This window comes from Eschscholzia californica, unplaced genomic scaffold (genome assembly GCF_041429995.1).
Source record: "Eschscholzia californica isolate CP2 unplaced genomic scaffold, dmEscCali1.0.p SCAF_3, whole genome shotgun sequence".
Classification (NCBI taxonomy): Eukaryota; Viridiplantae; Streptophyta; class Magnoliopsida; order Ranunculales; family Papaveraceae; genus Eschscholzia; species Eschscholzia californica.
This window is the reverse complement of record NW_028238420.1, coordinates 61,520,863-61,537,451: the sequence shown is the minus strand read 5'-3', so window position 1 is coordinate 61,537,451 and position 16,589 is coordinate 61,520,863. Positions and strand designations below refer to the sequence as shown.

At 35.6% G+C, this 16,589-nt stretch overlaps 3 protein-coding genes across 3 annotated transcripts; 1 reads left to right on the top strand and 2 right to left on the bottom strand.

Moving 5' to 3' along the window:
• Nucleotides 1-94: 94 nt before the first annotated feature.
• LOC147552860 (uncharacterized) lies at nucleotides 95-7,594 on the bottom strand. Its single transcript, XM_086667308.1, has 10 exons — nucleotides 7,376-7,594; nucleotides 6,456-6,734; nucleotides 5,270-5,458; nucleotides 5,042-5,134; nucleotides 4,741-4,923; nucleotides 4,525-4,627; nucleotides 4,218-4,403; nucleotides 2,070-3,892; nucleotides 690-1,264; nucleotides 95-523 (listed from the first exon to the last, which is right to left on the bottom strand). The coding sequence occupies exons 2-10, from the start codon at nucleotides 6,723-6,725 to the stop codon at nucleotides 325-327; spliced, it is 3,621 nt and encodes a 1,206-aa protein (XP_086523434.1). The 5' UTR covers nucleotides 6,726-6,734; nucleotides 7,376-7,594; the 3' UTR covers nucleotides 95-324.
• A 1,771-nt stretch (nucleotides 7,595-9,365) lies between these two features.
• LOC147552859 (abscisic acid receptor PYL5-like) lies at nucleotides 9,366-11,615 on the top strand. Its single transcript, XM_086670621.1, has 3 exons — nucleotides 9,366-9,712; nucleotides 9,950-10,168; nucleotides 11,174-11,615. The coding sequence occupies exons 1-3, from the start codon at nucleotides 9,590-9,592 to the stop codon at nucleotides 11,390-11,392; spliced, it is 561 nt and encodes a 186-aa protein (XP_086526747.1). The 5' UTR covers nucleotides 9,366-9,589; the 3' UTR covers nucleotides 11,393-11,615.
• Nucleotides 11,616-14,477: 2,862 nt separating this feature from the next.
• On the bottom strand, nucleotides 14,478-15,664 carry LOC147552858 (transcription factor TRY-like). The gene is made up of 3 exons (XM_086669613.1): nucleotides 15,261-15,664; nucleotides 14,988-15,075; nucleotides 14,478-14,812 (listed from the first exon to the last, which is right to left on the bottom strand). The coding sequence occupies exons 1-3, from the start codon at nucleotides 15,313-15,315 to the stop codon at nucleotides 14,680-14,682; spliced, it is 276 nt and encodes a 91-aa protein (XP_086525739.1). The 5' UTR covers nucleotides 15,316-15,664; the 3' UTR covers nucleotides 14,478-14,679.
• Between the last annotated feature and the right edge of the window lie 925 nt (nucleotides 15,665-16,589).

Here is a 16,589-nt window from a genome sequence, read left to right as displayed (position 1 = left end):
GAGAAAAGTCAGTAGGACAAGCTAGAAGAAATCTAATGCTTAAACAAAATAAAACCCTAGATAGATGTCAAATCTGACCAAAGATCATAACAAGTTAAACAAGAAGTGCTTCAAATCTAACTATGTATATCAAAAGAGGAAAAGAAACACTGAGCCATGATGGCCCATGTGAGTTATTTTTGTACCCATTGAAATGGGTTTTTAAAAAGAGAGTTTTAAGAGCAATTATATACATGAAGTCAACAATTACTCTATAACACAAAAGAAGTGTTTAACTTGCATAGAAGATATACAAGAAATCACTTAATGAGAAGGTTTTCTGTTTCAGTTGTCACCACCACCACCACCAGTATTGCCATCACCATCACCAGCATTGCCACCACCAACACCACGGCTGCCCCGACCACCAGTGCTGCCACCACCGGCACTGCCACCGCCAACACCACCATTACCTCCTTGGTATGGAAATGAAAGAGGAGGAAAATCCTCATCTTTCAACTGATAATTCATCTGACTTGATGGTCTGATAAACAAACATCCCCAAAAAAAAAAAAATATAACGCGATGGCATGACAAACAAAAAAAGAAGGTTATAATGAAATTACTGTAGTATGTAAAAGATATAGTATCAACTACCAGAGTTAACGAAATCAAACTCTAGAAACTGAAAATTGGAACAAGTATTTTACCTTTGAAGTTGAGGAGAAGAGGGTCGGTGCAAGGAAGAGCGAGTAGGTGAATCTCCTCGGAACCTCTGTGGCTCATAAACATCTCTTGAGTCTACTCCTTCGCCAAGATGTGAAACTTCATTCATCCTTGGGAAATGTGCAGACACAGACCCAAATTCAAGCTGATCAGAAGGTGAACCAGTACCAACATTGTGATCATCATAGGAATACAACATGACATCAGAAGGAACTCCAGATCCTGTTGTGAGGACATTGGAGCTATCCATTGGTAGTTGATTCGTTCCATACAATGTATGGGTAGAACTATTCTGAGCGGGGCTTGAGGAACCAAATGACCCAGCTTGGGCCTGGTATGATTGCACAGATTCATGCGTGTATGAATTCCATGGCTTATCGGATGAATCTGATTTTGAGCTAGGTTTATCCGAGAAGCTGTTGTTGTAGCTTTGACCACCAGGCTGTGGTCTAGGGATGACCTTCCAGTTCCCTTCTTTGTCACCATAGCGGCCACACCAATCATAACCTTGATTCCCTCTACGGTTTCTAGCACCTGAAGATGGACGATCCCGGGACCTCTGAAATATTTAAATTGGTATCAGTCTCTCTCTCTACAATGAGGCCAGCAACATATATGATCGATAAGTGCATCTATCAATAAATATTTGGCAGGTTAAAGAAACTGTGTTCTACTTTTTCCTAATTTCTGAAAAGTCAATTACCATCTAGAGAAGTCGAATTTTCGTGTTTGCATACGTTAGTATACCAAGATGAGCCCTAAATCTTGAAACTAAGAAGTCCCATCAAAATGTCTACTAATTATATTTAAGTGGAAGGCATAAAGCTTCACTGGCGGATGGGGTGTCCGAATCAGTGAAGATCGTCACTGAACAACCCGAAATTATGTCCAACTGCCATGTAGTTGAAAAGTTCTGCTGAAAGATATCCAAACAGGAATACTAGCTATATACCTGTTATACATTCTAGCAACTTAGGGTTTTGGTCTAAACTCTAAATCACAAAACCTATTATGTTCTAATAACTGCAACGGGTAGAACCACAACCAGACAGTTCGTTCAGATATACTTCAATTTCTCAGAAAAATGGATTTCGACGTGCATGACATTAACATAAGCCATGCATTACCATTTGTGAAACTGGGGCACATAAAGTACTAAGACTGCTTCGTGTCCGTCCTAAGATCTAGTTACTAATAGTGACACCAGTAAGGTAAAGGTGTTGTGGTGCTTTCTTCCTAAAGAGCATAACACAGGATTTTTTTTTCATAACGTACATTATATATCCAGACACAATACGTAAAATAAAAAGGAAATGTGGAAACCAGAAAAGAATATTCGAAGTATCAAATTCTAGTGATCTTACAGGACTAGGAAGATAGGTGCCAGTTCCACCATGATGTCTAGGAGCTTCATCGCCATAATGTTGGTACGCAGCAGTAGCCCCACTAATTCCAGGCTGAAGTGGTGGAAGAGGAACCACGGGAGGGGCATAACCCATTAACTGTGTCAATGGATTCACATTTCCTGAAGGAGGTCTACCTGGATCATCCCATGGGAATTGTTCTTGTAAGTACACGGGAGGTACTTCAATAGGTGAAGGATAAGTCAACGACCGCCCACCATGGTATAATTTTTCTTGACAGTATCTCCCATACTGTAGATTCTGCCAATGGCTGACAAAGTCACTGCGGAAGATGTCAGACTTGTTCTCATCTGAAAAATCTAACCAATCAGCAACCTGGATGGCTTGAGAACTACCAAAATTATAAGGTTGATCGAGGATCCCAGCTGAATTAAAGTTCTGATCAGACGGTTTCACACTGTTGCTATCTTGCCTCTCCTCCCCATAGAAAGGGCTTCGGAATCCTTCGGAGTTTCGCCACTCGGTTGGTACATTGTGCACTTGAAGCATCGTTGAGAATGGAACAGGAGGCCCACTGGGATAAAGTGCAGAGGATTCAACTCCGGAGTAACCCACCGTTCTTTGTCGTGAGCCAGAGCCTACATATATAGGATTACTAGATAATATCGAAGCTGAACCACTGATCTGTTCTGTATCATAGCTCGAGACTTTATTAGATGCTGACTGGATGCTTCTTTTATCCGTTTCTATAGTTGAGAGAGTAACCAATTCTTGGCTCTCATCATTTGCCTGGGAAGAACCATGATCAAGCAATGAAACCTCATATTGTGACCCAGTCTTGCCTTTCCCATCGACAGTAGAGTGGACCAAAGACGGAGATGTTTCGTTTCCCTCATTGTTTCCTGATGACTTAGGGAACTTCATAGATGATCCGTCTAATGAACTTTCAGCAAACACTTCGTCTCTTGAAGAAGTCTCATTTTCTGGTTCAATAACTTCGTCTAGGTCCTCCCCCATGCCTCTCAACCCTGCTTCATCATGCAAACTATTTGAAGCATTATTTGAATTGGTAGCATCTTCAAGGATTTGATGAGATGAAGTGAGTCTCCAAGATAATGGATCTTCAGTTGAAGATCTTGTGCTGTCAGAACCTGCAACCTCAGAGCCCGAAATTTCCTCCCTATTCTCATTATGATCTGTCCTTGAAGCAACAATTTCACTTTTTGCCACTTCTGGCATCTTGTCACGGCTTCCTTGAGACAAAATGGCATTAAATGATGTCTCTGAGAGCTCTGGACTAGAACTTGTTCTTGCAAACCGAAACCTTCCCTGACCTTCATTTATCAAATAAGGTCTGGAACTTTGAACCTTCTCAGTAAGTAGAGTTTCATTAGAGAAGCTGCTATGCCCTGCTATTTGATCAGAGATCATTGGGCTGACTTGATTTACATAATTCTTCTCAGTTGGAAGTTCAGATATATTTGAATTCCTAGATATACTTTCCGAAGGGTGTGTACCATTTTCAGAGGAAGTATTAGGATAAGAATGGGTATCCTCAGCTTCAATATCATACTTTGAAGTGTTCCTGTTCATCATTATTCTATCTACATTGCCGAACATATCCTCAGGGTTCATGTGTAATGGTTGCGGGCGCAAAATATCATAACTTGTAGCATCAGGACTACGACCACTTTCATGTCTATCCCATGTATTTATAAAGAACTGATTGAATTCATAAATTAAGTCCTTCCTGGGACACTCAAGTAACCTGACCAGCGTTTTAGCCCCATAGGCGAAGGCACTTTGTATCCTATAGAAGTTACCTGGAAAATATGAAACAACTTCGTAAAGATTCAAGTTATAGAATACCCTAGTAAAAGCACTGGCACATAAAAAAGCTGAGACCAGAAATTGTGAAATATTATAATTTCACTGTAGCATCACACTTCGGAGGCATGTGAGGAATCAGTTATCTTAACAAGAGAAATAATATTATATTGAATATTATGCCTGGTTATTAATGGATAAATACTCAATATGAAGTTTTATCAAATCCTAGCTATATTAAGAGATATTCATTTGAAGACCGAATATGAAAAAGCGTTCATAGAGGAAAATTATATCACAATTGAGTTTAGACTGTCAAACCTTTACAAACACTCCGTCCAAGGTTGTTGTTAGTGCGTAATGGATCAACAATGTTTAAATACTTAGAGAGAAAGGAATGCTTCTGATTATCTTCCCCGTTTTGGTCCACAGCATACACTGAGGTTAAATTACTGAGGAACAGTTTGTCGAGTCGTAATTCTTCAGTGTCGTCTATAGGAGATTCCACTGCAAGTAATTATCTATCAGTGAGAAAATATGACTGGACGGAAAAGCAAATAAAAACTTAATATGTTGAATTGCCTAATATTTCATCAGTAAGTTAAAAGCATTTTATAGTTACAAATACCTGTCATATTCGGAAGTGCATTGATAGGAATTGGACCCCAGAGGCTAATACAAAAGTTATCCCAATCGAACTTACTGAAGAACTCCAGGAAACGATAAAGAACCTACATATATATATATATATATATATATATATATAAGTGAAGCTCTTCACGTGTAAATTACTAAATTTTAAACATATAAGAGACAAAGATGGAAATTTTGGAATTTAAGTTACCTCTAGTGGCCCTGCAAAGGAGTTGTTATGGATATGAAATACGTACAGAACAAGTATCTCAAGAGCATAAGTCGAAATAAGTCCATGATGAGCACCCAGTATACGACTCTCGTAATAACACCATGCTTTTATCAATATAATGCTGCGCTTAAAGAGATGGTTTTGGCTGATTTTATGGTCAATCTACAGATATAAAGATTATTTGATAGTCAGTCTACACAAATCAAAACCAGGCAACGATTTTTCTTTTTTCTTTTTTCGCTTCAAATCAGAGTTTTCTTGACAATGGTCAATATCTTACCTCCTCAAGGAAACAAAGGGTACATAACCCACCTAGCTGGTTAAAAGATATGTCCACCACAATGTTCTCCACGAGACACTTTACTATTTTCACCTAGAAATGGATAAACAAAATTCATACTTCAAATAGAAGTAAATACACAAACAAACAAGATTACTTTTGAATACAAATCCTACAAGATATAAGCATCTGAGTTAAAAATGTAGAAACACTAAGTCAGGTTCATACCTCTGCCTGAATGTACTGAATCTGTTTTACACAGAATTCAGCAGTATCACTTTTTTCTTCATTCTTGAGCATAGAACAAAGTTCTTTGGCCCATTTATCCTTCAAATTATGATCTGTGCTGAAAGTTGTGAGGTCAATGTCCCCATCTGGTAAGTAGGTCTTCAGAGGTACCGATCCAAAAGCGAACACCTAAATCAATCAAATCTGTTAAGCAAAATAATCTGAAGAGGTAAAAAGAGAAGCATATAGACACGACAAACTGTCTACTGGAAAAAAGTCCAACAAATTGAACGAATACCACCTCTTTCCGGCAAAAACCAGGAGTAGAAGGATTAAACCCAAGTTTTGGTTGTTCACTCGCAACTGGAAACACATTAAAAGCTTATCTGGGCCCCTCTGGCAGATTCCAATGACGTGCAAAATTAAATACAATGTTTTTTATGCTTCTTAATGATCCCCTCAAGTGTGCAAAGAAAATCCACAAGCATAAACAGCATTACCATCGTACTGCATAATCTTACAAATAAACTAAACAGCATTACCATCATACTGAATTAAATATAATGTTTTTTATGCTTCTTAGAACCAAGTCACAATCTCAACCATTGTACTCACTTACGTGTGACACAGGTTTACAATGAACATTTTGTTAGAACCCGTCGGGCCTAATCTCCTTGAAAATCGGCTTGCAGGTAAAGGATTGCCCGAGACTTATCTACTAGGCAAATTCTAATGCCTGAGCAATGTGGGATAATATGCTAGCTCTAAACGCCAGGGCTGGAGCCACTAGTCACTCCCTCTCCATGCAGGTCTAAGGTTACTAACTGCAGATCCGTCCCTAAGGCACTAGCCTTCATACTATGTTAGAGCCCATTAGCCTAACTCTCCTTGAAAAGCGGCTTGCAAGGAAAAGATTGCCCAAGGCTAATCTACTTCGCATATTCTAATGCCCAAGCAATGTGAGATCACGATAATACATTTGAGTAGTTCAAACATGCAGGAGTTCTAAACAATCAAAGACCCAATTACATGATAAACAATAATAAAATCTGTAACAACACTTACGGATCAATGATACGCTTCCACTATTTACTAATCTTAAACTGCAGAGTAAAATGGGAACAACTAAAACAGAGCTTGAATATCTGTAGTATGACACTTAAAAGTTGGAAAGAGAAGAAACAACCTCGCAGGGGAAGCACTTCGTGATTAGACGCTGTACATAATCTACCACAGCATTTCTAAGCTTTTCGGATTCCGGGTTGGGCTGGACGCCAGCCATCAACGCTGTAGTTCTTTCCTCAGCTACCATCCATCTCTCTGATTCCGAAAGACTAGTAACCCTAGTCTCTTCACTGGATAAGTACCCATTCTGAAGAACATCACCGGGATGTCCAAAGTCCTCCTGATGACCCATAAAGGATTGATCTTTTCGACAACTGTTTAAATATCTCATCTCCCTCTCCTGAGAAAGGTAGGGAGAGAATCCACAAAGTTAGAACATTTCACTTTCAGATGATAGAAACTTCAAAGATAATCAATAAAGAAACGAAAACACAATGAAAATCCCACACAATGTAAACATTTCATCTTCAAATTACAAACTAAGACCAAATTTTCAAAATCTCCCAAAACCCAATTGATATATCAATCTAAATAAGAACATGCAACATTTCTCTACTCCCTAAGATTACCATGAAAAAAAATACACAAATAAAAGATGACAAAGAACATGAAGAGTAGAACTAGAAAACAATATAGTAAGATCAACTTCCCAACTACAATTACTTCCATATGAAGCAAATAATCAAATCAAACCCTCACCCAAAAAATTCAATGCAAAATAGTGGTGATACTAGAACATTACATGCTTCAACGTCAAAACTACGATTATGTTTAAAACCATGACGAAAACAGAAAAAAAAATCAAAACATCACACGATCAACAATTCAACATAGAAAAACCTAGAAAATACACAAAATTGTAGAATCAAAACAGAATCGGAGTAAAAGGAAGAGCAAACGAAGGGAAAGCGTGAAGAAGAGTTCAAGTTCTTTGTCTTGTCATGATATATCAAGCAATATAGATTCAGATTATTGTCTCACCTTTCAATTGAACCTTGAGCGAAGGGGTTTACGAAGTGAGAAACCAGAGGGCATGAAATTTTCAATTTTTTGAAGGAAAACTAGAGAGAGAGAGAAAGATGGGGGGAGGAAGTGAGGGGGGAAATGGCAGTTCAGTCATGGGCTGAGAGATTTGTGACGGGTGGAATAAAATAACAGAGAAATATTTCTTGAATCACTTGGCACATGTTAAGTGAGAATGGAATAGTGATTGACCAAATTTCCCTTTTATTGTATTTGAGTCAAATAGGAATTTTGCACATAAGTGGTTTCTCAAAACTATGTGCCCAAACTGTGGGCGGGGGTGGGTTTGTGATTTCCTTTTTCTTCTACACGTAAACTCAACGTCCACCAATAATAATTCTGACTAATTTCTAATAATTTCTTGCAACAAAAAGAAAATCTCTAACAATTATCTCTCAACTTTACCAATAGGTAATAATTTTTTCTTTTTCAATCTTGCTTTTATAATTATCTTTTTTTATCTTTTTTTTATTTATTTTTTCTATTATTTGAGTATTGTATTATGTTATATCTTAAAAAATAATCAATTTATATCTTATCATTGAAGAACAAGTATTGATTTTATTGTTATTAATATTAGGTTTTAACAAATAATAATTATTATATGTTTTCTTCATAGGATTTTCTTTACTCTTTTATAAGGTATGTTTTTAAATCTATTCATGTAAATCTTATTTTCTTCGAATCAATAAATAAGCATTCATAGTCATATATCATAATGCAATAGTTAGCTGGTAAATGTTATATTTGATTTTGAACTAAACATTCTTTTGTTACAATTGTAATTTATAGGTTCTAATATTCGATTAGATTATAAGTGTTCGGTTTAAATTTAATTTTCTATTTTATGTCCAAATTCTTGTAATGCACTTCAATTATTCAACTGAAAGTAGTGTGAGAATGAATTATACACATCAATCAAGTTTTTTTTTTTTCTAATTATGTTTTTTCATACAAATTTATTTATTATGGCAAAAAATTGTTTTTTTTTTAAAAGGGTCTCAATTTTTTTTTTCGCTTTAGGCCTCCCAACTACTTGGGCCGGCCCTGATTGCGATTACTAGGAATAACCGAATAATATTATAATGATATTTTGTGCGAGGATGCATCGAATATCTCATTCTCTACGAATAAGGTCTCCCTTGATAGGCTAGAGTGGGCGAATCTTGAAACTCATAGTGGCGGATTTGTAAATTTTTGTCCTTTAGACTTGTCATTCATTTAATCTATTGACAAAATCAATTTTTACTAATCTTATTCGTACCAAACCAAACATAACATATAATATTACGATTATTAAGCACCATATTACGAGATTGCAGTTTTTTATTATAACATTTGTTTCGTAGCACATCATATAGCGAAGTCTTACTATGGGAGAAAGAAACTTGAAAACATCTAATTATTGCCGCTACAATGTCATTTTAACATTTTACCCCGAAAGTTAAGCCATAAATTTTTATATATTTCTAATAGTTAAACCCACCTACTTACATTGATTGTGTTGATCTCAATGTTATTGTAGTTAAAAATAGGAAAAATTATTTCTTAGCCATGTCCTTTAAGACGTATGTTAGGAAAGAGGTGGAGAAATGAGTAATGGTTGAACACCAATAATTGGGTAACATAGTAACATCAAAACTATATTTAACTCGTATGTCTGAAATGAAACTCGTACACAAAGACATTGCTTCATATTAGTAAAAGGTTTTTCAAAATACTTATGAAGAAATGGATGAATAAGAAGAAGACAAGAGATGGAAAGTTGGAGTAGAGAGCCAAGGATCAAATCAGTCGAGAAGGCGAGAGAGAAAAAAGAAAATGATCAGGGTTATTTTTGTCTTTTGTTGCATATGCGAACTACATATGTAAAAAGTGACTGGGGAACTAACGGGCTTTGTGATGTTAGGGGGTTATCCCTAATTAAACATTGAAGAAGGGGATTCTCAATTACACATTTATGAAGGAGGGGGTAACCCTAAAATATTCCCAATGTTCATCTTGAAAAAGAAAGCATAACATAAATTGACTCAGGAAGAAGAGATGGAGAATCGTAGAGAGAGAGAAACTAATTTTCCACGGAAATTCATGTGGAAAATAGTTTCTAAGATTTGGTGAAGTTTATTATTTTTCTAGGGTTTATTTGATGAGTGTGAAGAAAAAGAAACCAAGATGAACGGAAATGGATTTAGTGAGATAGAATCTGAGTATATTTTCAGACATCATAAACACCAGATGAGAGAGAATCAGTGTACTTCTGTTCTTGTTAAACACATCAAAGCTCCTCTTCATCTTGTAAGATCTCAAATCGGTTTCTTCATAGATCTGTCATTTTGTTGATTTTTTTTTTTATTCATTTTTGACCAATTTTAATTAAAATTTCTATAGGTAAGAAATTCATAAGAACCATGATAAGATTGGATTGATTTTTCAGCAAAAAGATTGTTTTTTGAATGAGATAAGCTGAATTAGCTAAAACTAAGAAGGAAATTTCATAATAACTGATGAATTTATTGTTTTTGATGCAATTAGGTTTGGTCTTTGGTGAGGAGATTTGATCAACCACAGAAATACAAGCCCTTTATTAGCAGATGCGTTGTACAAGGTGGTGACCTAGAAATTGGAAGTGTTAGGGAAGTGAATGTTAAGTCTGGACTTCCAGCAACAACCAGTACTGAAAGGTTAGAGCTTCTTGATGACGATGAACACATACTTAGTATCAAGATTGTTGGTGGAGATCACAGATTAAGGGTAAGATTGATTTCCTTGTTCTTTTTTAGTTTAATATTTGTCTTTGTGTGAAATCTATATTTGAATTGAGTTAGATACAGTGATTGTATAGTAATTCCTATTGTGCATTTCTTACCAAAATCGAAATTATTATAGACTTAACATTGTACCAGAGCTAGGGACACGCGTGATAGGCCCAACCATAAGACTTGATCAATGTCACCCAACAAAAAGACGTGTATGTTAGGATAAAAAAACGCCACCCATGAGGCGGAGGCGTGTGAGAATAGTCCCACATGGTACTCTAGTAACCGAGGATATTAATCAAGGTCCTTTCTATTCATTATCAATTAGTTTTGAGATGGATGTCTACAAACTTAACAATCACTTCAATACTTACCCAAAAATTTCAAACGTCTGTTGTTCTTCTGAGTTTATTTGGGGTACCTTTATCTTAGTACATCCATAGAGTTAAGTGGTAAGAGTCACCAAAGATTCCAGGGAGCATTTCATGCTTCTTAGGACCTTAAATTGCTAATTAGCTATCGATCATAATATTTCTATGGAATTAGTGTTTTGATTAAATTTCATGTCTATATGCATTATGTAGACATTCTGCGCGTTGCTCTTTGACATGGGTATGTCCCTAGTCCTAGTTTGAGTGATTGGGTTTATTGCACCAGTATGTGTCTAATAGCAACTATCACAACAAATTGTGGTTCCAACTTCCACCATCCAGGTCATGTTACGTGGGTAATGTAATGACCATGAAAGGCAACCTCTGTTGAGATGCTATTTAGTTGAGTACTAGTACTGGACTTTGTAGTGACCAGAGTTTGCTTTCTATTAGTTTTGGTGGTTGTAGTGAAGAAGGTGATGTCACTCCACGGGTTCGTCTGTTAATCACATTTTCGGCTTAAACTTAGGTTCTAGCTAAGTTGATCCAGTTCTTTTGCATCTTACCATTGCTTCAATGTTTCTTTGATACTGCAATCAACCAAGACTTTTTTTTAACTTAATTTGCAGAACTACTCTTCAATAATCACTCTTCATTCAGAGATCATTGATGGGAGACCAGGGACATTAGTGATCGAGTCCTTTGTGGTAGATGTGCCTGAAGGAAACACCAAGGATGAAACCTGCTACTTTATTGAAGCTTTGATCAAGTGCAACCTCAAATCTCTCTCTGATGTCTCAGAACGGCTTGCAATTCAGGATCGGACTGAACCCATCGACCCAATGTAAGAAGTCATTTCGGGTAATTGGCCAAGCTTTGAACCACCATGGATGAAGCTTCCAAGGCTTTCGAAACTCTGAAGTTTTGGAGACAGACTGGTAGTGGATACTTCATATTGTGGAGCCTCTCTCCCTCAATTTCTCTCATCTTTGCTTTTGTTTGTTTTGTCAAGTTATTTTCCTCATATGGAACCTATCTTATCTTAATCAAAAACCTAAAATTTCTCCCTTAGTCCAGAGTTTTGAATAAAAGTTATATCTCTATTACTTAATGATTGTAAATACTTGTGCTGCAAAAAGTTGGTAAAAATCACATATTCTCCAAATGAAATCTCTCCTACTTTGGATTGGCAATTTCTTGTTTGATCCCCAAAATCCAACTTTAGGGGGAGTGGGGGGTCTGTCTTTTCTCTTTTTGTCTAAGTTTGGATAGTGTGAATCTGAGGTCGTCTAAGATCAAACACAACTAGCTACTCATAAGATAAAACAAAAAAATGTGAAATTTGATAATAGTAGATTTTGAGCTCGAGCATATGCTTAAAGAAAAAAAAAAGGGAAATAATTGTTTCGCTCAAGATCCAATCTGAGAAACTTTTTATTTATGTTTTTAGGGAAGATCAAGTTTTATTAGAGAATTTGAGGATGAGAGCACTTTGCTTTGGCTGCCATGTCCACTGGAAGATCAAGGAAGTATATCTTACAAGAAAAGCTTTACACCGTTCTACTTAAACTACAATAGCCTTAACTTTTTTCTTTGACCCAATGCTAGTTAAGATGACAGATTCATACTCATCATGATAGTTCATTCAGTTGTCCCATCAGTAATTGCGTAACGTAGAAATATCAAAAATCTACAAAAACTGAAAAGCATGACCACTCTTTTCACGTATAGCTCAAACTATTTTTGAATAGTTTAATATATTCAACTTTTATGTGTTTCCCCGTATCCATTAAAATAGTGTAACATAAATGAATACTTCCCCTAAAGAAAATTTCTTGCCTCAAAGCTCTTCATATGCTTTTTTTTTTTTTTTTTTTTGTTGAAAGCTCTTCATATGCTTAGTCTTCAATGAAAGTTTTTTTTTTGTTCACAGTAGTCCTCAATGTGGCCCGACCATTCCCTCTTTGACATTTTTTATTTCTTTGTTCTTTTACAATGTCACTTTTATAGATTTCATTTTCCTTTACTTTTTCCTCTTTCCTTTTTGAAGGATCATCACCTCTTAAAAGATTGGCTTTTGGTTGTTCTCAAAGGCTTATAAAAGTACAAAGAAATTTGATAAACATTTTTGTTTAGTTTTACGACAAATTATATTACGTTCAAATCTCATTTCCAACTTCAACCGGAGCTTCTTCAACAAAAAAAAAAAAAACAAAAAAAAAAAAACTTCAACGAGAGCTTTGACATGGTCAGTAAAGCAAACATAGAACACAAGATAAATATCTTCTCTTTACTTTTCTTCCATTAGTTGCACAAATATAATTGAGGCGACCGTCTGTAACAACAAGAACAATTTGTTTGAGACGTATATGTGAATATCTCCTACTCTAATATGAGCAGAGAACATATATGTAACCCTAATCTGAAGAGACGTGCTTAATAGTCTTGATAGCAGAAGTTTGTCGTCGTCTATGTACCACTACCAATAGAGAAGTCAAAGTTACCTCTGCCAGTGGTAATAGGACTCTTGATTTTGTTTCAAGAATGTCAAGTGGAAGAAACTAGAGGTGTCTTTTTCATTGTCTATTTATAGGCCGGTTGAAAATGCCATCTCTTTTTATCAAATTACCCCCTTTCTTTTTCTTTTGAGGAATAATGTGTTGCCAACTTATATGGTATGAATAATTAAGCATTGGGAAGTTTTATAAGGCCTCCCCAATTTTGTTAAAAGACCTCCCCATGAATTATTTTACTTGTTAAATTATCACTACGGGGAGGCCTTTTAACAAAAATGAGGGGGCCCTATAAAATCTCCCTTAAGCATTTATCAAAAGAAATCTATTTTCAATTCCTTTCCCTTTTCCGTTTTTAAAAAAAATATCACTAATTCAAACTATGATGAAATCAAATGGCTGGGACTTGGTTGATATGATTTTGATTAAGTAAAAGTAGTTGGCAACCAACACATGTCTACCACTACTTTTAACAATGACAGTGTGTCTTTAAAATTTTACATCAGGTATTAGACGTGGTTCGTCTTGGTTCGAAGATTTTATGGGAAGTGTTAGGGACACAACAGATTTTACGATTGACACGCATCACCCCTCGCTGACTGGGTCCAAAGACATCTACCTAGTCCTTAAGGGCACACTGTCAGAAGATGAACACTTGCCGGAAAATGTGGTGCATGATGAAGTCATGCTGAAAGGAAACATATAGTTAGGGAACTTTGGGAAGAATGTTGTGGTGGTGGTCGCCCCACAAAATTGAAGGTTTTTGGTCAAGTTCATAAACTGGTGAAATTTGTGCAAGAAGATGAAGGGTGTATAGCAGTGATATGGGTGTCTTTTTAAAAATTATTTTTGTTTGTTGCGCCCGTGACCGTGTATGCCAACTGTAAAATTAATCGTGCCCTTAACACTTCCTCCATTTCACTGACCAGTCAGTTAAAGAAAAAAATAACTAAAAATAGAAATGAAGTATTAGTAATAAAATATGAATGCAACTTGGGAAACAAAAGGAGATGTGTTCCAAACACATGGTCCAATGATTATTGGGATCATTATATCTTCAGTTTTCGATTGTTGTATTATATTTTTTAAGTACACTATGTATCAATTATAAGAAGACACATGGATTATCCATTATAGATTCATATTGAAATGACCTTGCTACTTATAAAAAATACAAAAAGTATATAAAGGCTTCAATTTTTAATATGCAATTGTTATCCATGATAGATTTGAGTACATACTTAAATATCCCCCAAATTATAGAAGTTTATTTCAACCATTTGTTTACAAGAAATGAAATCAATGAATACTTTTAGAGAGAGAGAGAGAGAGAAACCAAACTTGAAGCAGACCAATGTATGAGAAAAATCTAATAGAGTCATGAAAAGAATCAATAATATATGAGATTCATGCGGGGGGGTTTTTCCTTTAATTGATCTAATTTCAAGGATGTGATTTGAAAATAATCCAAAAGACAAAATTACACCCATTTGTAATTAGCAAAATATTGATCCTCCACAAACAAGTGAAGGAAATAAAACTGAAAAAAAACAATAATACCAAATTGTAAACATTGACCAACCAACACATAGTAAAAAAAAAAAAGAATGAAGTTCAAATCTTTATGATCTTTTGCTGCTGGAAGAACCCTTTTTCCTTCTTCCTGCTCCAAATCCTTCCTGGTGTCTCATTATCCAGAACCTTTCTATTTCTTCTGGTTTTCGACCGGGTACCCGACCCGCTATTAGAGCCCACCTAAAAAAAACCCATCAAAGTTGGTATAAATAAATGTTAAATTTGATAACTTCAACTACTATATAAGATGTATCAGGATAATCTAATTGTAAAATTTCTTATAGAAAAGTGTTATCTAATTATATGTAGTACATACAAAAATATATGTGAAATTATTAGGAGAGTATTGGTATACCTATCACCGACAAGTTTATGCATTCGGTAGATGAGATCTTCTTCTTGCTCACTCATATGTATTTCTTCCCACTCTGTACTACTCACCTCTGAATCACATCCAAGAAACAAAAAAAATATTTCAAATTTAGCCGACAATGTTTGTTGTTTTTGACAACTGCATTTGTTCTTATTCGAAACAAGTTATTTGGTCAGACCTTCAACTAGGTACAATATCCCACAAATTTTACGAAAATAAAACCGAAAGGGTTTAAGTATAAGATCAAGTTATTACCTTCAGATTCATGCTTTTGAGTGATCTTGGATTGTTTTCGACGTCGTCTATCCATGTTAAAAGATGTATATTAGTATTACAGTACTTCTTAAAATATATAATATAGTGAAAAGTGTTAGATAATGAGAGAGAGAGAGAGAGAGAGAAGAGACTGCTAGCAGGCAGGTAATGGTTGGGAGAGAAAGTTGAAGTTGATGGAGATTTTGACAGTTGAGGGGAGGGAAGTAGAAGTAGAAGAAGAAGAAGAAGAGGATGAAAAAAAATTGAAAACTGGAAGGATAGAACGGCAGGTGTGACCAAACAAACAATCACCTAGCTAGTATGAAAAAATGTGAAAATGTTTGACAAGTAGTTGTTGTCTCTCTTCATCTTACTAGTAGTATTTGATTTTAAATCTTAAACTCATTGATTAAAAATCTTTCTTACCCATTTCTTATATTAATTAATATTTTAAACAATCTACCTCGATCAAATCCTTGTTTTCTTGACTTGGAAAAAATTAATGAGTAAGTCAAAAACTTCATGATATTTGTCTGTTCCTTAATCAGTTGTATTTTCTAGCTGTATTCAACTGCATGTCTTTCAAACCCTTTTTTTGTTGGTTTCTTCTCTCTAGCTCTAAAATTGTTCTTTCAGATGGGATTTTCAGCTTCCAATACTTCAACCCACTTTCTTCTTCTTTTTTTAATACGGAGTATTAAAAGAATGGTCTAAAGTGAATCCAAACATATATCCTTTTCAGATACTTTTGGGGCAATTCAAACTGAGCATGTCTGAAGTTGATGGTAAATCTTGTGGGGACCTATGATAGAGTTATCTTTTGACCGTTCATTTATTCATTTTAAATCCTTATTATGTGGAAACCTAAATTTCATGCTAGTGTTGATTTTGTATAAGAAATGTGGGTGGTGTGGGTAATACAGTTGGGGTTGGGCACACATATTTTGGCGGTCAGATCTGACTCTAATTGACTAAGAGAATTTTGAGCCCAACAATTATCACCTTTAGTTTTTTACTTTGTAATCTTCACCTCCAACAACCACCGTTGCCTCCAACCACCACCACCACTTCCACTCCCACGTCAACACAGACCACAACCACCATCACTCTTTGAACTCTCTCCCCTCTCTCTGATCAGACTCTTTTCCTTTCTCTGTTTCGACAAATAGAAGGAGATTACATGAACTTTTGCTCCTACCATTTCTAGGACGGACAAAAAATCAAAAAAAGTTACGGTAGTCAAACGTAGTTATTGTATCTAGAAATCTCATCGAAGATAAAGAGAATTAGATAAAAATAATCATGTTGATTTTTGGAATCTATCGTTAG